Source organism: Gopherus evgoodei, chromosome 3, assembly GCF_007399415.2.
Source record: "Gopherus evgoodei ecotype Sinaloan lineage chromosome 3, rGopEvg1_v1.p, whole genome shotgun sequence".
NCBI classification, from domain to species: domain Eukaryota; kingdom Metazoa; phylum Chordata; order Testudines; family Testudinidae; genus Gopherus; species Gopherus evgoodei.
The window spans coordinates 134,262,209-134,284,313 of NC_044324.1; the positions used below are offsets into that span (position 1 = coordinate 134,262,209).

General features: G+C 41.3%; 1 protein-coding gene across 4 annotated transcripts in view; it reads left to right on the forward strand.

Annotated features, from left to right (window-relative positions):
* PACRG (parkin coregulated) overlaps positions 1-22,105 on the forward strand; it is a 465,845-nt gene that overhangs the window by 272,916 nt on the left and 170,824 nt on the right. For all 4 annotated transcript variants that reach the window (XM_030556715.1, XM_030556712.1, XM_030556714.1 and 1 more), the window contains exon 4: positions 15,652-15,823. In XM_030556715.1, coding sequence (XP_030412575.1) covers positions 15,652-15,823 — 172 coding nt within the window. The remainder of the gene's footprint in view (positions 1-15,651; positions 15,824-22,105) is intronic.

Here is a 22,105-nt window from a genome sequence, read left to right on the forward strand (position 1 = left end):
CAGAACTACCTTAACAGGTGGTGGTAGAATTCAATTTCTACCTCTCAGATGAGACATAGAGATAATATCATTAATTTTCCCACACTCTGAAATATCATGAGTTAATAGAAACTTAAACATGAATAAACTGTGAAGTACCTTTGAAAATCAAGGATCAAATTTAACCCTGATATAAGCCAGTGGGAGTTGTCTGCTTACACCAGAGGTGGACAAACTACGGCCAGCGGGCTGGATCCAGTCCTTCAGGGCTTTGGATCTGGCTCGCGGCACCACCAGCACCACGTCCTTGCAACCCCCAGGAGGGGGGGGGGACAGACAGCTCTGTGTGTTGCCCTTGCCTCCAGGCACCACCTCTCTCCACCCCCGACCCCCTTGCAGCTCCCATTGGCTGGGAACAGAGGCACAGCAAGGGCAGTGCATGCAGAGCTCTCTGCCCCCCCCCCCCCGCCCCAGGGGCCACAGTGCTTCAGGGAGTGGCGCGGGGATGAGGCAGGCATGCAGGAAGCCTGTCCTGGCCCTGGTACATGCTGCTGCCACCCCTGAGCCGCTTATGGCAAGCGGTGCTGGGCAGGAGCCCAAACCCCTCCTGCACCCCAACCCCCTGTCCTAAGCTCCCTGCTGCACCCTACACCCCTGTGCACCCCAACTCCCTGCCCTGAGCCCCCGATGCACCCCTCCTCTCCCCAATCCCTTGCCCTGAACCCTTTCCTGCACCCTGCACCCCCTCCCACACTCTGCACTCCCTCCTGCACCCTAACTCCCTGCCCCGGTCTTGCATACAGTTTCCCCACCCAGGTGTGGCCCTCAGCCCAAAAATTTGTCCACCCCGGCTTACACCATTGCTGAATATGTTCTACCACCTATATTACGTTCAGAAATGTAGGGAAAGGTCTTATAGGAATTAGGAATTAACGGCATAGAAATATAATTCCCTTGTTATGCAACTGGAGATCCACAACCTGCAAAGTGCTATATGCTTGTGATTTCTATGACTGATTATTGATAACACTCCTATCTTTACTGGAGGGTTTGTTTTGGTTAGTTCTTCAAGTTGATGCAGTAGTGTATTCCACCTAGAGAGGGGTGTGTGTGCGCATGCGTGCCCAGCACACCAGAGCAGAGAAGTTTGCCTAGTAGTACCTGTAGGAGGCAGCACTTGCACCTCATGGCCATAGTCCCTACCTTGGCTATATGAGGTAGTGCTTTCTCGACACCCTTCCCTCCCCCCAACCCCTAGTTCCTTCTTAGTACCTGTGAATTTAGTATTAGTAGTTAAGTATTCCCTGGTGATGACCTCACCAGGGTTCAAAAATTGTCCATCTTGTGGGGGTGCTTGCTGTATTTGGATGAGGCCCACATCAGAGAGCAGTATTCAATTTACAAGTGGTTCACAAAGTGCACTCAGGTGGCTAGGGACCTTCACCCATGCAGCCTTCGTCAGCACCGAGACCTACATTCGATCAGAGTTCACCTTTGGGTTCAGAAAGTGCTATTGTCAGAGTTGCTGCCTTTTCGAAGAGACGGAGGAACCTCTTTCCATCAAGTGCACCAAGGAAAAGGTTGCATAAGACCAACCAAGACGATTCCAGGTCTTAGAGACTTTTCTGCCTCCTCCAAGAAAAGTATGGACCGGCATGGTGTTACTGCTGGCACATGGGATGGAACAAGCCTTTCCAACCACTCCCCTGTGCTACCTTGGGAGATCAGATCTCACACCATTGACTCTGGTTCCAGCCTCAGGGAGTCCATTGAGTCTGGTACCAACAAAGGTGATGCTGGCATGAGCTATGTCCATGCTAGTGGCATACCACACGGCAACAGACTTCCTCTGCCTTTCCATCCTGACCTCTCCCTTGGTCCAGACTTCACCAGGGCTACATCATTTACAGCCCAGTTGTCTGGGTGGGCTGCTGAACCATTGAGTCTGTTGTTTCCCTGCTGTAGAAGTGGGGCTGGTGCCAGGCTCATATAAGGGATCTCTTCAGCACCAGGAAACTCCTCAGCACTGCTGCATTTTGTGCCACCAGTGTTACTGTGGTGACACTCCCTGCCCTCCATTTCAACACTGTCAGCTGTGTTGGTACCCCAAATGACTTCTAGGCTGCTGCTGCTCTTGGCACCAGAACCGACCGAGACATACTCTGTGCTGGTGGTGCTGTTTTGGTTGACAGATGAGTCAGATGAATTGCTTCCCTGGGCACAGGCAGAGATCCTGCAGGAGAATATCTTTAAGTTCTTGGTCTCCTGCAGCCATCTGCCCCTCAAAAGTTCTTTGGAGCATGCCAGCTTTGGTGCTGCCTACTGCAAAGTGTTTGGAGAAATGATTCTTTGCACCAGTGCACAGATTTGAGGGCTTTTACTCTCCCCACCCCGGCCCCTATTTCCTTGATCATAACCATGGTGAACAATGGAGCTCAGCAGGGCAGATTTAAGTTCACTCTTAAGGACAAGGACTCAAAGAGGATGGATTTAACAGGAAGGAAGAGCTATACCACCTCTGCTCTGCAAATGCAGATTGCAAACTAGCAGGCATGTTGTTGTCCACACCTAACTTTGTGAATTGGACAGCAATGTCTAAATTTACAGACCAACTGCTTGAAACCTCCAAGGAGGAATTTTCAGTCATATATCACCAAAGTCTGCTTGGTAGCCAAGACACATCATTGAGTAGTTTGCTGCTCTGGACCTACAGGATGCTTATTTTCATGTGGCAATTTTGCCGTGCCACAAAAAATTCCTCTGCTTTGTCATGGCAAATCACCATTTTCAGTACACAGTGCTACCTTTTGGCCTCTCTTCTTACCACCATGTTTTTATCAGATATGTGGTCGTAGTGACAGCATACCTCCAGAAAGAAGAATCCATATCTTCCTGTATCAGGTCCAGAGAAGAAGTACTTTCTTATGTACACATTACACTGCACTTACTCGATTGTCAGGATCTCATCCTAAACACTGGGAAATCGGCATTTGTTCCCACTCAGAAAATCAAGTTCACTGGGGCCCTACTACGCTGAGTTTGAAAGCATTTTTTCCGACTGACCTTTTTCAGACTCACCAACTTTGCCTCTGTTTGTGGGCTCAACCTTCCTTGACAGTTTAGACACACCTGAGGCTGTAGGGCCACATGTCCACTTGCATCCAAGTGGAACAGTTTGCAAAATTGCGTCTTCATCCTTTTCAAATGTGGTGCAGGACAGTTTACCGTCCAACTTGTCACAGCCTTGGACACATTGGTCCATCTCCCTCTGCTAATCAGGGCATTCCATTTGTCCAGCCCTTATCAATCAGGACTGTTGTCACTGATGCCTCCCTGATCATCTGGAGAACACATCTGGGATCACTGAAAGTTCAGGTTCTGTGGTCAGAGTAGGAAGGACTTTCTGGACAACATCAGGGGCTTAGTGGTTCACATATATTACAGTGGTACTGTCTGTAAGTATTATGTGAACTGGCAAGGGGGAGCACACACTATCGTTCCCCACCGGAAGGCAATCAGGCTGTGGCAGTTCTGCATTGAGGAGCATATCAATCCTATAGCTGATTGCTTGCCCAGGGTCCAGAATCATCTTGGACTATCTCAGCAAGCTTTTTCCCCCCTGAGTCATGAGTGATCCCGAAAACAAGTGTTCTGAGAGTCATCTTTGCAACTTAGGGCATCCTGACGATCAATCTGTTTCGCTACAAGAGACAACAGGAAGTACCATCTGTTCTGCTCTCAAGGGAGCCTCGGCCCAGGCTCCGTGACTGATGCCTTTCATCTCAGCTGGCATTTGGCTCTCTTGTATGCTTTTCCTCTGATCCTGATCATTCCACAGGTTATCCTGAAGCTGAAAGCAGATCAGATCAAGATCATCATCATTGTCACAAGGTCCACTCACTGCTCACAGCCTTTGCCTGGCTGTCCTGGGGATTAGCTCTGGCAGGCGCTGCCCTCCTTTGGAGGTGTCCCTACGTGTTGTACATTCTCACCCTCTGGGTCCCTCTCTCTCCAGGAACTGCAGCCTCCTCTTTGTGACTTGGTCCTCTGGAAGGAAGAATCCCATGCACCACTATGGGCTGGAGACCGACTGGCTAAGCAGCAGTTCTGCAGAAAAGGACCTGGGGATTGCAGTGGATGAGACACTGGATATGAGTCAACAGTGTGCCATTATTACCAAAAAGGCCTTCGGCATATTTAGTCCGCAGAAGAGAAGAATGAGGGGGGATTTGATAGCAGTCTTCAACTACCTGAAGGGGGGGTTCCAAAGAGGATGGAGCTACACTGTTCTCAGTGGTGGCAGATGGCAGAACAAGAAGCAGTGGTCTCAAGTTGCAGTGGGGGAGGTCTAGGTTGGATATTAGGAAACACTATTTCACTAGGAGAGTGGTGAAGACTAGAATGGGTTACCTAGGGAGGTGGTGGAATCTCCAGCCTTAGAGGTTTTAAAGGCTCGCTTGACAAAGCCCTGGATGGGATGATTTAGTTTGTGCTGGTCCTACTTTGAGCAGGGGATTGGACTAGAAGACCTCCTGAGGTTTCTTCCAACCCTAATATTCTATGCTTCGAAGTGGAATATACCTCTGCATCACATCTCAAAGTACCACAGTTACAGTAAGTAACTGTTTCAGTTGTTTTGGATATTACCTTGTGCAAATCAATTGCAACACAACCCGATTTTTAAAAAATACTGACTAAAATGGTCTATTTATTTGCCTCAGGACAAAAAACAGAAATTAGGTAGGTTGCGCTGGAACTGTTAACCTACAGTTGGAGATGAAACCAGCATGGATTTGGCAGCCATCTCAGCTGGGAGATAAGGCAGCAGCAAATAAGGCAAGCAGGAACAATCAACCTGTGGTAAGGGGTTGTGTTGCCTCATTTTGCAGGGTAGATGTGGGTGAAGCCTCCTTCTGTGAGTGGGAGCAGTAGCTGGGGAATTGACAGGGCACAGAAAAAAAAGGAACTAAACATTTTTCAGTTTTCCAGTGCAGATCCTGATTGTATACTCCTCCTTGTTGTTTTTAGGACTAAATGTCACTGTGTTCCAGCTCTTTTTGAAAAGTGCACTGAGTGATCATGAGCATGGAAAATAGTATACAGAATTAAACTATGTTCTGTCCTATTGTATAAAATCTAGTAAAACAGTTTTTTCTCTCTAACATTTCCCAATCACTTTATTTTTTTTGTGATATCATACTTTATAAACAGATTGTGGGGAGGGGGAATCATCTTGTTTAATTCTGTAAGGAAAAGCTATCTGAAAAGGTCAAATCATTAAGCTCTCATATTATCTCTTTTGCAAGTAACCTCATAATTATAAATTAGATTTAAAAATTATGGCCTTAGCAAGTTTTTAATGTTATATTTTTGATGAATTAATACTTGGAGGTTATATCAGAGCTACTTCTGCCAGGACAGTAACACACAATGGACAGAGTTATGTTGCTTCATTTTATTTAATTATGAAAGACAGATATTTGCTTTTGTTCTACTTTTCAGAACATTAATGCCTCTGCAGTGTGTTGAAAAGATTCTAAATTCATCTTGGCTTCTGTTGTAAGGATTACTGTTGGAGTCCCTAAATAATCTTTCCCTCTTTCCATTGTTATGTTTCCTTTAGTGCCCATAGCTTTCTGTTGTGCTTTACAATAGATATTTTATTATAAGCTATAGATGTGTCTTCATTTTTTTTTTGATAATACATTAAATAAGATACTAGAGATAATTCAAAATAAAACTCAGCAGTGGGTGGATTTATGCACTGAGGCTATACATTGTGTTAAAATGTGAGTGAATGGAGATTAAAATGTAGGAGAATATTTCTGGTTGGGAAATGGGAGAGGACTAAGGCTATGGAGTAAAGTAGTCAGAATAGAGATGTGAAGAATAAAAATGACATGCAAAGCTACTATGTCTGAAACTGCACTTGCCCTACCGTGAAAAGATACTGTGGGTCAGCAGTAGCCATTCCATAGATGAGATTAAAGCTAGTTTCCCATTATAAGCCCAAATTTCAAATCTACTCCCATTAAGGAACTAATGCCCCTGAAAATTCACATGCTCAATTTTTTCACAGCCAGAATTTTTCAGGGAAGTTTGGAAAAAAATCAGAAAAGGAGCTTGAAAGTTATGGTGTTTAAAAAATGTCCCCATCTTTGACTTTTTGAAAAGTCCAGGCACCATTCACAAGCACCAAAATTCACATTTCAGTTAAAACCACCAACAAACAAATATTCACTATAATTGCTAAGTGAGATTTAATCCTGGAGAAAAGGGGAAATTAATGTTTGCCACATTAAGGCTATGTCTAGACTACTGTGGTAAGTTGACCTACATTATGCAACTCCAGCTATGTGAATAACATAGCTAGACTCGACATACCTTAGGTTGAGTTACTACGGGGTCTACACCATGGGGAGTCAATGGGAGAAGCTCCCTCATCAGCTTGCCTTACTCTTCTCATCAGGAGTAGAGTACAGGGGAGCAACTGGAAAGCAATCTGCTGCAGTGGATGGATCTCAGAGCATCAATCCCGGTGTAGTGTAGGCCTGCCCTAAATCAATGTAAGAAGGACATCTGAATTAACACAAATCTTAGTAGCAAGATATTCTTTGACCTTTATGTCTGTGTTTGCACTGCCCAAACATGGCATTTTGCAGGATGATATAACATTTAAATGGGAGACCATTAACTTAGAAATCAAAGTCACAGTATTTCTGTCCTTTTTTTTTTTTTTTTCCTATTTTTCTTGTGTGGAGATTGATGGTGTTGTGACACCCTGGCACCTCCTTATTCACCACTGTCCTATAAATAGGATATGTTTTGCAAAAGTATGCTTTATGAGGTATCATTCTAACAGTCTTGATCTGCTAGACATTAGTATTTCATTGGGTTGTATGTGCTATCATCGTATGTGAAGTTATGAAGTTTGGCTATGTATGTGTTACTGAAACACATTGTGAGGTTGAAATCACACACAAGCAGCCTTTCAGGTACAACAATAAAAAGCCAAACAATGTTAATGGCTTATTGAGGAAATGCACACAAGCACCAGGATTGCCCCAGGGACTGAGTACAGTAGAAGCCTCTCAGAGATAGCACTACACAATGAGAACTGTTTAACCCAGATCACCTCAAAAGAGCTTTCCAGTAGGGGGAAGAAGCTATAACAAAGGTAAATGACATCATGATGATACCTCACTGTCCCTACAACAACACCTGGAAACACCTGAGGAACAAAGACTGAACTGGGGAAAGTGATGGTCCCAGGCTAAAGGGATTTCTAGCCTGTGTACGTAAACCTGGGAAACCCAAGATGCAGATCAAAGGCAGCTTGTGCTTTAAGCAGTCTGGCAGGTTCTTGTCACGCAGGCTGAGAATTTGCTAATTCATATCCTACCTATCTAGTATGTTAAGCTCAGTTTGCGCTTTTATTTACTAGGTAATCTGCTTTGAGCTGTTTGCTATCACTTATAATCATTTAAAACCTATCCTTTTGTAGTTAATAAACTTATTTTGTTTTAATCTAAACCAGTGTGTGTTTAAGATGTCTAGGGAAAATCTCAGCTTGGTTACCACAAGTGTGCATGGCCTTCACATTGAGGGAGAGGTGGACCAGATATTAAACCCATATACTGGCCATATTTGACCAGGGCAGAATGGTATCTCTCTGGGATCTGAGGCTGGTGCTTAGAGAACCTGCATGTAATTGCAAGTGTGTGTGTCCCTACTGCATTTCCATTGCATTTTTTTAATAAACTCAGATAACATCCTAGATAGTGGTTTAATTAATAAATATTTAATAAGTATAGCTTAAATAATAGGAACAGGCAGAATGCTAAAGCATCTGGCAGATCTCTTAGTTTGCCAACTACCCAAAGTACTTATAGACTCATAGACTCCAGGACTGGAAGGGACCTCGAGAGGTCATAGATTACAGTCCCTTGCCCTCATGGCAGGACCAAATATTGTCTAGACCATCCCTAATAGACATTTATCTAACCTACTCTTAAATATCTCCAGAGATGGAGATTCCACAACTTCCTTAGGCAATCTATTCCAGTGTTTAACTACCCTGACAGTTAGGAACTTTTTCCTAATGTCCAACCTAAATCTCCCTTGCTGCAGTTTAAGCCCATTGCTTCTTGTTCTATCATTGGAGGCTAAGGTGAACAAGTTTTCTCCCTCCTCCTGATGACACCCTTTTAGATACCTGAAAACTGCTATCATGTCCCCTCTCAGTCTTCTCTTTTCCAAACTAAACAAACCCAATTCCTTCAGCCTTCCTTCATAGGTCATGTTCTCAAGATCTTTAATCATTCTTGTTGCTCTTCTCTGGACCCTCTCCAATTTCTCCACATCTTTCTTGAAATGCGGTGCCCAGAACTGGACACAATACTCCAGATGAGGCCTGACCAGCGCAGAGTAAAGCAGAAGAGTGACTTCTCGTGTCTTGTTTACAACACACCTGTTAATGCATCCCAGAATCATGTTTGCTTTTTTTGCAACAGTATCACACTGTTGACTCATATTAAGTTTGTGGTCTACTATGATCCCTAGATCTCTTTCTGCCATACTCCTTCCTAGACAGTCTCTTCTCATTCTGTATGTGTGAAACTGATTGTTCCTTCCTAAGTGGAGCACTTTGCATTTATCTTTATTGAACTTCATCCTGTTTACGTCAGACCATTTCTCCAATTTGTCCAGATCATTTTGAATTTTGACACTGTCCTCCAAAGCAGTTGCAATCTCTCCCAGTTTGGTATCGTCCGCAAACTTAATAAGCGTACTTTCTATGCCAACATCTAAATCGTTGATGAAGATATTGAACAGAACCGGTCCCAAAACAGACCCCTGCGGAACCCCACTTGTTATACCTTTCCAGCAGGATTGGGAGCCATTGACAACTACTCTCTGAGTACGGTTATCCAGCCAGTTATGCACCCACCTTATAGTAGCCCCATCTAAATTGTACTTTCCTAGTTTATCTATAAGAATATCATGTGAGACTGTATCAAATGCCTTACTAAAGTCTAGGTATATCACATCCACCGCTTCTCCCTTATCCACAAGGCTCGTTATCCTATCAAAGAACACTATCAGATTAGTTTGACAGGATTTGTTCTTTACAAATCCATGCTGGCTATTCCCTATCACCTTACCACCTTCCAAGTGTTTGCAGATGATTTCTTTGATTACCTGCTCCATTATCTTCCCTGGCACAGAAGTTAAACTAACTGGTCTGTAGTTTCCTGGGTTGTTTTTATTTCCCTTTTTATAGATGGGCACTATATTTGCCCCCTTCCAGTCTTCTGGAATCTCCCCCGTCTCCCATGATTTCCCAAAGATAATAGCTAGAGGCTCAGATACCTCTTCTATCAACTCCTTGAGTATTCTAGGATGCATTTCATCAGGTCCTGGTGACTTGCAGGCATCTAACTTTTCTAAGTGATTTTTTACTTGCTCTTTTTTTATTTTATCCTCTAAACCTACCCTCTTCCCGTAAGCATTCACTATATTAGACATTCCTTCAGACTTCTCAGTGAAGACCGAAACAAAGAAGTCATTAAGCATCTCTGCCACTTCCAAGTCTCCCGTTACTGTTTCTCCCTCCTCACTGAGCAGTGGGCCTACCCTGTCCTTGGTCTTCCTCTTGCTTCTAATATATTGATAAAAAGTCATCTTGTTTCCCTTTATTCCCATAGCTAGTTTGAGCTCATTTTGTGCCTTTGCCTTTCTAATCTTGCCTCTGCATTCCTGTGTTATTTGCCTATATTCATCCTTTGTAATCTGACCTAGTTTCCATTTTTTATATGACGCCTTTTTATTTTGTAGGTCACGCAAGATCTCATGGTTAAGCCAAGGTGGTCTTTTGCCACATTTTCTATCTTTCCTAACCATCGGAATAACTTGCTTTTGGGCCCTTAATAGTGTCCCTTTGAAAAACTGCCAACTCTCCTCAGTTGTTTTTCCCCTCAGTCTTAATTCCCATGGGACCTTACCTATCAGCTCTCTGAGCTTACCAAAATCCGCCTTCCTGAAATCCATTGTCTCTATTCTGCTGTACTCCCTTCTACCCTTCCTTAGAATTGCAAATTCTATGATTTCATGATCACTTTCACCCAAGCTTCCTTCTACTTTCAAATTCTCAACTAGTTCCTCCCTATTTGTTAAAATCAAGTCTAGAACAGCTTCCCCCCAGTAGCTTTTTCAACTTTCTGAAATAAGAAGTTGTCTGCTATGCAGTCCAGGAACTTATTGGATAGTCTGTGCCCTGCGGTGTTATTTTCCCAACATATATCTGGATAGTTGAAATCCCCCATCACCACCAAATCTTGGGCTTTGGATGATTTTGTTAGTTGTTTGAAAAAAACCTCATCCACCTCTTCCACCTGATTAGGTGGCCTGTAGTAGACTCCCAGCACGACATCACCCGTGTTTTTTACCCCTTTTAGTCTAACCCAGAGACTCTCAACACTTCCGTCTCCTATGTTCATCTCCACCTCAGTCCAAGTGTGTACATTTTTAATATATAAGGCAACACCTCCTCCCTTTTTCCCCTGTCTATCCTTCCTGAGCAAACTATACCCATCCACACCAACATTCCAGTCGTGAGTATTATCCCACCAAGTTTCAGTAATGCCAATAATGTCATAGTTGTATTTATTTATTAGCACTTCCAGTTCTTCTTGCTTATTACCCATACTTCTTGCATTTGTATATAGGCATCTAAGATACTGGTTTGATCTTGCCTCCCAGCTTTGCCCTGACCTTCCTTCCTCTCTGCCATTATATCCCTCCTGTTTTCAACCCATCTCCCAGGTCTTGTTCCCCACTTACCTGTGGGGTTTGCTCACCTGTCCCCATCGAACCTAGTTTAAAGCCCTCCTTACTAAGTTAGCCAGTCTGTGCGCAAATAAGGCCTTTCCCCTCTTCGAAAGGTGAATGCCATCTTTGCCTAATTATGGGTAATTAAGGTATATTTGAATCAGACGTTTTGTATCTTCAACTATCTGCCCTGCCTCAACTATATTAAAAACAAAAAAATGAAACGAGCAAAAGATTGGAGAGCTCTGACATACTCTGTCCTTCTCAGTATAGTGAACCTTGCTTTGCACAAGACTAAAAATTGGGCAGAAGGAGCAGATTACAACAGAGGATATTTCAGAGTAACAAAGAGCAGTTATGCACTTTTTGATATGCAAAATTTGGGGATTCTGCATTGGGAGCATGAAAATAAAGAAGGATTTTCACGTCAGTGACCCCAAAATACCCAAAGTTTTGGAAGCCCCACAGACTATTTAAAATGGTATTCTTAATAAGGCTGTACTAGTGGCAGAGATTCAAAAACCCTTAATTATTTTGTCAGTCTTCCTTTTAACTGTTCGGTGAAAATCAGCATTTTTTAAAAATTAAAATGGCAGTTTATTAAAAAACTCAGATAACATCCTAAATAGTGGTTTAATTAATATATAGTGTAAGAGATTACTTCTAGGTTTTGTAACTGGATAAATGGCAAGGCCTTACAGAATCTCCCTCCAAGCTCTGAGCTGACAGATGAGAGGTGCTAAATCTTTCAGATCCTCCATTTATAATAAATTACGTTCTTTGTAAACCTTTATTGACAGTGACCATCGTCTCCTGTTTGCCCCATGTATTCTCTCTCTCACACACTCACACAAGCACTATCATTACTATTTGGGGGAATTATTAATGGAGCTGGAGGGGAGAGTACAATAAAATTTGGGGGGGAATAGCAGAAAAGAGGAGCATTAAATTTTTCTTGCCTATATTTTACCAAAACGAATGTAAAGAAAAATAGACTGATAACTATGGTATAAATGATATAATAGGTTGGATGATATAGTTGGCACTGGCATATAGGTATGACCACAGTCAGGTACAGTGTGTGATTCCACAGATCCACACTATAGGCTCCTTACAGACCCCTTTCAGAGCGCTTAACTAATAGCGGTGCACACACACATATTCATCTGATCAAATGACGTAGAACCAGCGGTATAATAAACCCACCTTCCCCTCATCTCTATTTTTGGCCAACCTGTGCACTTGTGGAATTATTGCCATCTCCCTGAGCACTTGTAGATATTTTAGGGAGTTTTAGATTTCTCTGCTGAAGCTTGTTTATTTTTATTGCGTTGCATAGTCTGGTTGTTAAATGTTGGGCAGGGATGAGGGTTGTAGAATTTAGAACTTTGTCTACTCTGGCAATTGCTGAATAAACAATAGAGTTTAAAAGGTATTATTCCCTTCCTTACAAAAAAGTTCATATCAGACCAGCATCCCAGTTCTTGCAGTGCTTGGATGAAGACATTCATTGAAGTGCACATAAAATATAGCACATCCACTTGCAACTAAAAGTACTACATCATTGAGTATGATGTCTCCAGGAAATCAGATCCAACTTGTGGGCAATGTTATCTAAAAACATATTACATTAAGTAATCAATTGAGATTGATTTTATGAAATTATATGGGAATGTAAGCCCTACTTGTTTGTGTGTCTGAAACAGTAGCTTCCAAATGTCAGGGTTGCTTTATAGTGGTATAAAATTTAAGTATGATGGATTGAAGAAGTCCCATGATTTATTTATCAGTTTAGGTCTTCATTATCAAACCTCTGTCCCTTGAGTTCTGTCCAACTGCCTTGCTTTCCTTATTTAATAGATAGAAGAGCCAAGGAGCTGCTTTTTTAACTAGTTACATGGGTTTTGTCTCATTTGGAGTTTTTCCTTTAAAACTTAAATCTGTAAAATAGTCTAAGCATCATCCATCTTCCATGAAACATTTGCAGGTTTTTAATACAGATGTTTATAAATTTTGGTCACTCTTTATTGGAATATATTAAAATACCATTAAAGGCCTGACCTAAACTTAGAATATTCAGAAGTAAGGTTGCCACTGGAATCTATTTCTATCCTGATCTTACAATTTATACAGTGCCACCAGTATATAAAAAGTTTTATAACAACTATTGAGAACTCTTCATGAAACCCAAAATTGAAACAAGGTCTTGGCAGTTTTTGAGCATGTTCAGCCAAGAATTGCAGCGTTAACTCAGAATATTTTTGTGGATGGACACAAAAATAAAAAGGATTTTGTGAGCATAAACCAAAAATTTGCATTTTTCTCAGTACATATATATGTAATAGCCACTTTTCAAAGCTAAACAATAAACACAAAAGCAAAAGGTTTCACACCACAGAATTTAATTAATATTTCTGGCTTCCATATTGTGGGAGGACATTCAAGCCTGCAAAATCAAGAAATATTGGCTGTATGCTTGGTCAGCTGATGCATCAAGAAATCAGACAGAATTCAGGGCTCTTTTCAAAGTAGTGCTAAGCTAAGCTATCGAGAGGTTGACTGAGATCTTCACTCTTAGTTGGCTCTCAACTAATCTCTCCTTCATAGATAAATAAAGAGATTGAGATTGATAGAGAGAGATCTATATTTCCTGTTCATGATTTTGAAGAGGTTTTGTAATCCTTATCAAAAGTCATATGCTGATTTTATTAAACCCAGGAATCATACTCTGCTCAAGGCTGAAATATACTTCTTATGTAACTGTAGTGTGTAGAGGTAACATGAACAGGAGTATTCCTGAGAGGCTAGTCCTTCCCTTAATTATATGACCTGGATCAGGGTTACAAAATGTTTTATTTACAGCAGTGGCTATTGTACAGTTTTTAAAAAATATTATGCAATATTATAACAACCAGTATTAAAAATGACCAACTAATATATCCAGTTCAGAAAACACAAAATTAAAGATGTCTAGGAAGAAAGGTGGATATTCCTTGCCCCCCTAGATAGATGTCAGGATTATTCAGCCTCTTGTTGGTCATCTATCAATACCTACCATCTCTGAACCTTGAAGGCTTTCTGCTCACACCACCACTTCTTACCATATATCCCAATAGTTCCTTCTGTAGTGGCTAGTTTGGTAGTTGAGTTGGATGTCACACCTGGAGCCTGTATTTGCTGTTCTTATTGGTTTCTGTTATCAGGGACTGGGTGAGCATGTTATTTTTGCCAGCTCAGAAGCACTGTCAGTAGCAGTATGGATGTCCTTAAGAAACAAAGCCAGTGTCCATCTTTTTTTAATTTAAATGTTTTCTGTTTCTGCTGTAGTAGAGATATTCAGAGTTGATTATGATGTATGTCCTGTAGATAGAGAAGAGGTAGGTAGTCCTTTTTATTGGACCAACTTCTGATGGTAGAAGGTAAAAGCTTTCACAGTACACAGAGCTCAGACACTCTTCTTCAGGTCTGGAGAAGGGAATCGGTGTCTGAGCTCTGTGTAGCTCAGGTTTGTACCTTCCACCAACAGATGTTGGTCCAATAAAAGATACTACCTCGCCTACCTTGTATCTCTCATATCTCGGGACCAACACGGGTACCACAACACTGCAAACAACTGTAGATAAATATCCTGTTTAAAAACTGTCAGAATAGAAATTCCATTCCTGTTATCTGTTTTGGAAGCTGTTAGCAGAGAAATGGCAACCATTTAATATGTAAAAATAACACAGCCCCAAGCTCAGTCTGTCGTTTCATGAGCCAGTAGGACCTAGGAGCACTTTGAAGGCAATATGCTCCATCTCTGGGGAGAGCAAGTGCATCAGTGGTGAAGCAGCTTTCTTATCTATGCTCAGAATGGCATTAACAGATCTGGGGATGTAGTCTCTAGCCTGGTCCCCTTTGGCTAGAGAGAGGCTGCAACACCAGGCCTCTGATGGGGTGACAGAAATAAAAGGCAGAAAAGTCTGATTATTTTAGAGAATACCACCTCCTTCTAAAAACACCACAGGTGGTAAGGTTATTGCTCCACCAGGATACTCTCAAACTTCAGACACATTCAAAGGACAACAGAAATAGGTAGGTTTCTCAATAACTTTCTCTTAAACTGTTATTGCTCTTAATCCCTTACTAAATTAAAATGAGGACAATATTCTAGGGAACTGTAAACTGTACATATATTGCATTCCTGTAAAACTATGAGTTTTTTATTGATCAGACAGATTTTATTTGATCCATTTTGCATCTGAAGTTAATATATTAAGGCTGGATTTTGCCATTGTTACTCAAAATAAGAAGTCCTTTTTTCTATAAGAAGTCCCACGGGAATCAGAGGAACTATACATACTGTAAGGTCCTATTTATCATGAGCAAAGATAATGGAATATGGTCCTAATTTTACTGGAATATTCATATACTGGTTTTAGACACATGCATTTTATGAGAGTCTGGAAAAGACTGACAAAAGACGGTTTTGAGTGGCAACAGTACCAAAAAGGGTCCAGGAGCAGGTTCTTCTTAGGTCTCCACTTTAGATCTAGTGGTTAAGGACTTAAGAATTTCAGCATCATGCCAAACCCCATACTGGAGAGATGGTGATATCCTACTGTGACACATTGACCTTATTATTGCTTATTAAAATGCCTTGTGAATGTGGCATGAAGTTAGGGTGCCCAGATAGAAAGTGTGAAAAATCAGGATGGGGAAGAGGGGTTATAGGTGCCCATATTAGACAAAGCTCTGAATATCGGGACTGTCCATATAAAATCAGGACATCTGGTCACCCTACATAAAAGTATATCAGTCACCTTTATTCTGTCTGTTTGTTTGTTCTGTGTGCATTCTCAGGTGGAGATTGAGAAACTGGACTATCATCACTATCTGCCTCTGTTTTTTGATGGGCTTTGTGAAATGACATTTCCCTATGAGTTTTTTGCTCGGCAAGGAATCCATGACATGCTGGAACATGGGGGAAACAAGATTCTTCCAGTCATTCCTCAGCTCATTATCCCAATAAAAAGTGAGTGAGTATGTAGAGAACCCAGAAATGAATGCATATAGTGTAACTTTTCGACAAGTAGCTAATTAAGCAATAAAATACGACAGGTTGTGCATTTCTAGGAGATGATTGGAAACCTGAGTAAATTGTGAGGTATGGGGCCAGAAGGCTTGTACCTTCAATCACCTAATATATATAGCTATCCCAGAGAAATGTGCTGTCTGGAATGTATTTTTCTTATTACAGTGTGGATCTTGATATTTAGAAAAGTGAAATGAAGCTTTTATTTGATTTTATTATATTTATTAAATATATCCATCTATTTTATAAAATAGCTCTTCTCAAAGACATGAGAAAATAGAAAAAGGTTGGGGAATTTTTTTTTTTTACAGTTGTATTAACTAGACTTCCCCTTCTACTTATACGCACCATTCCCCCTCGTTCCCTCCAGTCCCATCACATTCCTCATCAACATGTCTAAATTTGGGCTACTGTTTGTCTCAAGGATGCCTCATTTGAAATATTTGTTGTGTTACAAAATATTCCTTTTGCAAGTGTTTACAGTTTCAAAAACAGATTTTTACTGAAATGCAGTATGAAAGTTAGAAAGTCATATAGCTTCAGGTAGAATGCTATTGAAACTCATTTTGTTGTAAACACAACATCTTCTAGGTATACATTTATTTATTTTGCCCTTTTCTGTTTCTTTAGCCCATTAGATGAGCAGACTACTCCTCTGCATCATCCTTCACCTTCTAGCATGCACTTTTACTTCTGCAAAGTTTCTTGTATTCAACCTTCCAACCAAAATTCTTTTGAAATTCCATCAGCACCTTTCCTTAATTGACCAGAGTCATTACTGCCAATAAACAATAAAACAGCCCTCCTCACTCAGCTGTTGTCTCCACTGTACAGAAGGATGGGATCAGAACCTCTACCAGAGTTCTCCCACATGGAAATGTTGAGCAATAACTAGTCCCTTAGCCCTGGTCTGCACTACGGGGTTAGGTCGAATTTAGCCGCGTTAGGTCGATTTTAATATGAATGGGTCCACACAACCAACCTCATTCTGTCAACTTAAAGGGCTGTTAACATTGACTTCTGTACTCTTCCCCGGCGAGGGGAGTAGCGCTAAAATCAACCTTGCTGGGTTGAATTTGGGTTAGTGTGGACGCAAATTGATGTATTGGCCTTTGGGAGCTATCCTAGAGTGCTCCATAGTTACTGCTCTGGACAGCAGTTTGAACTCCAATTCACTAACCAGGTACACAGGAAAAGCCCCGGGAACTTTTGAATTTCATTTCCTGTTTGGTCAGTGTGACGAACTCAGCAGCACTTAGCATCACAGGTGACCGTACAGTCCCCCCAGAATCATAGAGCATAGAATGTTTGTACACCCCCCTATCATCTCCATCCCTGACGTTATCACAGATTAGAAGGTGAGAAAAACGCACTCTTAATTACATATTTTCCAAGCTCATGCAGTCCACCCACACTGATAGGGAACAGCTTCATGCATGGAGGCATTCAATGGCAGAGCCCAGGGAAGAATTAAGTGAGTGCGAAGAGCAGAGGGAGGATACGATGCTGAGGCTAATAGGGGAGCAAACGGACATAATGAAGTGTCTGTTGGAACTGCAGGAAATCCAACAAGAGCCCAGACCCCCGCTGCATCCACTGTATAACCGCCTCCCCTCCTCCCCATGTTTCATAGCCTCCTCACCCAGATGCCCAAGAATGCAGGGGAGAGGGGAGGCTCTGGGACCCAGCCACTCCACTCCAGAGGATGGCCAAAGCAACAGAAGGCTGTCATTCAAACAGTTTGATTTTTAGTGTGGCTACAATAAGCAATGTGGCCTTCTCCTTCCCTTTTCCCCACCCCACCTAGGCTACCTTGTCTGTTATCTCATTTTTTTTAATTAATAAAGAAAGAATGCATGGTTTCAAAATAATAGTTACTTTATTTCGAAGTGGGGAGGGTGATGGGCTTACAGGGAATTAAAATCAACAAAGGGGGTGGGTTTGCATCAAAGAGAAACACACACAACTGTCATACCGATGCCTGGCCAGTCATGAAACTGGTTTTCAAAGCCTCTCTGATGTGCAGCACACATTGCTGTGCTTGTTTAATTGCCCTGGTGTCTGGCTGCTGAAAACCGAACACCAGGCGATTTGCCTCAACCTCCGACCCCGCCATAAATGTCTCCCGCTTACTCTCACAGATATTATGGAGCACACAGCAAGCAGCAATAACAATGGGAATGTTGGTTGTGCTGAGGTCTGACCTAGTGAGCAAACATTGCCAAAGAGCTTTTAAACGTCCAAATGCACATTCTATCACCATTCTGCACTTGCTCAGCCTATAGTTGAACTGCTCCTTAGTACTGTCCAGGCTTCAAGAGCCATGGGAGCAAGGGGTAGGCTGGGGTAAGTGCAACTGCACGGTGCTGCAGCCTGGGAGAGCAGCCTGAGGCAGAAACCTCCAGCTCACATGGTATTCCAGGCAGGACTGAATCTCCATGAGGCAAAACTTAAAGAAGAGAATGACCTGGACTCTCTGGCTCCCATTCGGTGCTCTAGGAGGAGGATAGCCATATCTGTCCAGGCGCCCCGATTGACCTCACCGACGTCTGCCAGGAGCACCCAGGAGACATATACAACAGCTATCAATCCTACTGCACTCTCTGCCACCAAGGCAAGGAGCTGCTGCTGTGTAGCAATGCCGTACCGCATCTGCCAGCGTCGCCCAGGAGACGTATGGTGACGTGAGCTGAGTGGGCTCCATGCTTGCCATGGTATGGCATCTGCATGGGTAACCCAGGAAAAAAGGCATGAAATGATTGTATGCCATTGCTTTCACAGAGGGAGGGTGGGCCTGATGACATATACCCCAAACCACCCGCGACAATGCTTTTGCCCCATCAGGCATTGGGAGCTTAACCCAGAATTCCAATGATCAGCGGAGACTGTGGGAACTGTGGGATAGCTACCCACAGTGCACCGCTCTGTAAGTTGATGCTAGCCGTGGTAGTGAGGAAGCACTCCGCCGACTTAATGTGCTTAGTGAGGACATACACAATTGACTGTATAAAATTGGTTTCTGAAAATTGACTTCTATAAAATTGACCTAATTTCATAGTGTAGACATACCCTTAGTTAAGCAAATGTATATTACATGGGGAAGCTCAGAATTTCTCTATGTAGACAGGGCCTTAGAATGAAAGTAGAAGCTTCTCTTTTGTCTCCGGTCTTAAAGTGATACCTTGATTGTTCAGTCAGAAAGGCAGTAACATGAAATTGTTACTGGCTTTTTTTGTGGAGAAGATTCATTCAGCATCTGAGTGAACAGAAAGCCACCGTGGAGTAGATTCACTTCTAGAATACTGCAGGACGAACTGAGTCAAGAAGAAGAGGAGACCATTTAGTTGGGACTTAATAATATCAAAATGTGTATTTTAAGGAACAAGATTGGTCTTTTATTCACCTTAATATTCTTTTTTTTAAAAAAGATTAAACAAACTCTGGCTGTACTTTAATGTACTCATAGATTTTGTCTGAGGTGATATAATTTCAAAATGTCAACAGGAGCAATCGTTTTAAAATAGACACAGTAATGTCGGAACTAAGTGCAAGGTGGTTCAGGCCCCTGAAGGAATTAGAGGGTTTTCATAATTATCTTTTAGTTCCTCTGTTTGAAGGGAGAGGCTATTAAGTGAGCAGTTTTGTCATTTTTTTATTTTTATTAAGTATTTAAAATTATATTGTTGGTTATCAAGATATATTTGAATATAGGAAACATTCAAGTATGTTTTTAGTAATAAAACATGAAGCTTCTTGAAACTGTGAAAGCATCTCCAGGAAGGAGACTCTTAACATGATGGCTGCAAGCTCCATAGTCAGGACTTAACAGAATCCTGTGGGGACTGCAGACCCACTTTACTTGAAAGTGACTACCCAGTAGCTAAATCTACTACACAATTTTCTGCCTTATAGAGAGATATCAACATATAAATATATATGTGGGACTGAGAGAACCTTTTAAACAGTATCATAATTTTGGCAAGTTGAAAACATTCATGAACATACTAGTTTATTTTCTTTGTTTTCAATTTTATTTGTGTACAGTCATTTCATTTTTATTTCTTTTATCAGTTTTAAAAATTGTGGAGTCCATATATCTTTTACTAAGAAGGGCTTTCTCCTTCATTAATACCAACATTAATGTCAAAAAGGGCATTGTCCTCCCAGGCAAATAGAGTAGATACCTATAATACACTTCAAATTTGCTATGAGTATGTACTGTAGTTACAGCTATAGATTTGTGTGATGCTGCTCCCTCCACAATAAACTTAGTTGTCTTTTGAACTCACTGCGGTCTCTCAAGTGTCCTCAGCGGTGAGTTATATCTGACTAATCAGCTGTCTCCTAGATCACTCCATTTGTTTTACTCTTTTTTCCCCCAGTGGCATACGGTAAAGAAGATTGTTAGGCAAGAGCGTATTTTTGGGAGTGGGAGAGAGACAAAAGTCTATAAATAGAGACTTTTATAAAAAGTTTTCCCTCCCTCAAGTGTATCAAAGAAGAATATTAGTGAAGGGCTGCTTTCTAAAAGACATTTAAAATGTGGCATAGAAATACTGTATCATATTTGTAATGCTTTTAAAGAGCAATTTATCCTTCTCCTGCCCTACATGTTCTTGCTTAACACAGTTCATAATTTTGACTAGTACAAACCCAAGCTGAAAAATATTAATCAGCATATGAAAATCACTTCCTTCATAACAATTTCTTTCCAATAGTATAGCTAGGCAATGGCTGAAGACAAGCAAGATAGTGATAGCAAAAATTTGAATCAATTTATTACTCTAATGCATGACACAGGATTAAAATAATATGGATGAATGCAGATTAGATAAAAATATAATTGCCTTTTATCATTTCACATCTTTGAAAGATGGTCTGTCCAAACTCCTTGTAAAAATATTTTTATAAACACTTTATAACAATAATTCAACAACATGGAAAAAATTCAAAACAAGAAAGAATGACTTTTCAGAAAAGATTAAAATATATCATCTTGCAGTGACTAAATAGGATGACACAGTTCAGTGTTTGATGGGTATAAAAACAAGGTAAAACAAATTATTTAAAGGTATTCAGAATAGATACACCTACTAGTGATATCATCCAACTAAAAGAATATCAGGAAAAGTTTCCTAAAATGAAGGCTGTAGATCTTTCATTATCTTCCAAGGGAAGTGGAGAAAGTTCCATTGCATTAATCATTTAGACTGGAAATGGATCAAGCATTTGAGAATATGCTGCAGGGAATTTCCCGAGTTGGCCACGAGACGGACAAGTTGACCAAATGAGCAGTGGGTGAGTGCTTCACTCAAGAAGTGATGGAACACAGGTACTGGAACTGCCATAATGTGCCATTCCCACTCACCAAAAAAGTGGTGGAACAGTATCCCAGAGCATTCCAGCAGGACTCAAGCACTGCAAATGAGTCTTTTCCATCTCTGCGTTTGATGATGATGAATACATTTCACAAAGTCACACTGAAATAATTCTCCCTTCATCTGATAGAAAAACTCAAATTCTTCATTCCAAATTTAGGTCCCCTGAATCTCTGGAATAATTTCACAAAAATATCTTGCAGAATTACTGTGCAAGTTTTGGTGCATAATACATAGTGGAATATCTTCACACTTTGAGGCAGGAGAATATTTTGATCTTCATATTACCGATGGGGAAAGAGAGGTAGAAAAAGATTAATCTCGCCTCGGGTCACAAAGTGTGGCAGAGATAGGAATACAGTCCAGATCTCACGCATCTCTGGACTGTGCCCTAGAAAGACCATCGGACCAAAACAAAAATTTATCATGAGAGCTTTGAATCCAACATGAGTTCCCAATTTGTATCCATTTATGTATTCAGGATATAATTAAAATAGTACTGCAAAAACCTTGATTCTCAATTACTTTGTTCCAGTGTTTGGCACTTAGAGGGGGGACAAACCTGCCTTTAAGCAATATTTGTGTTTCCTTATTTTTAGTTACAGTTGCCCCTGAGGCTGCACTAATTTACAGTCAGGTGGATCATGGCCCCTAGTGGCCGTGGGCAGCCAAGGATAGAACAAAACTGGATGGCTATTGTAGTATTTACTTAGCAATGGAAAGCTAGTGTTTTAGATTCCTATCTAATCATTAAAGGAGTATGTAAAATTCCTTTTTGATAGCTATTCTGTTTCAAAATTGTTGCTTTAAATCTTAGATTAGCCAGAATGAATTACAAATAACA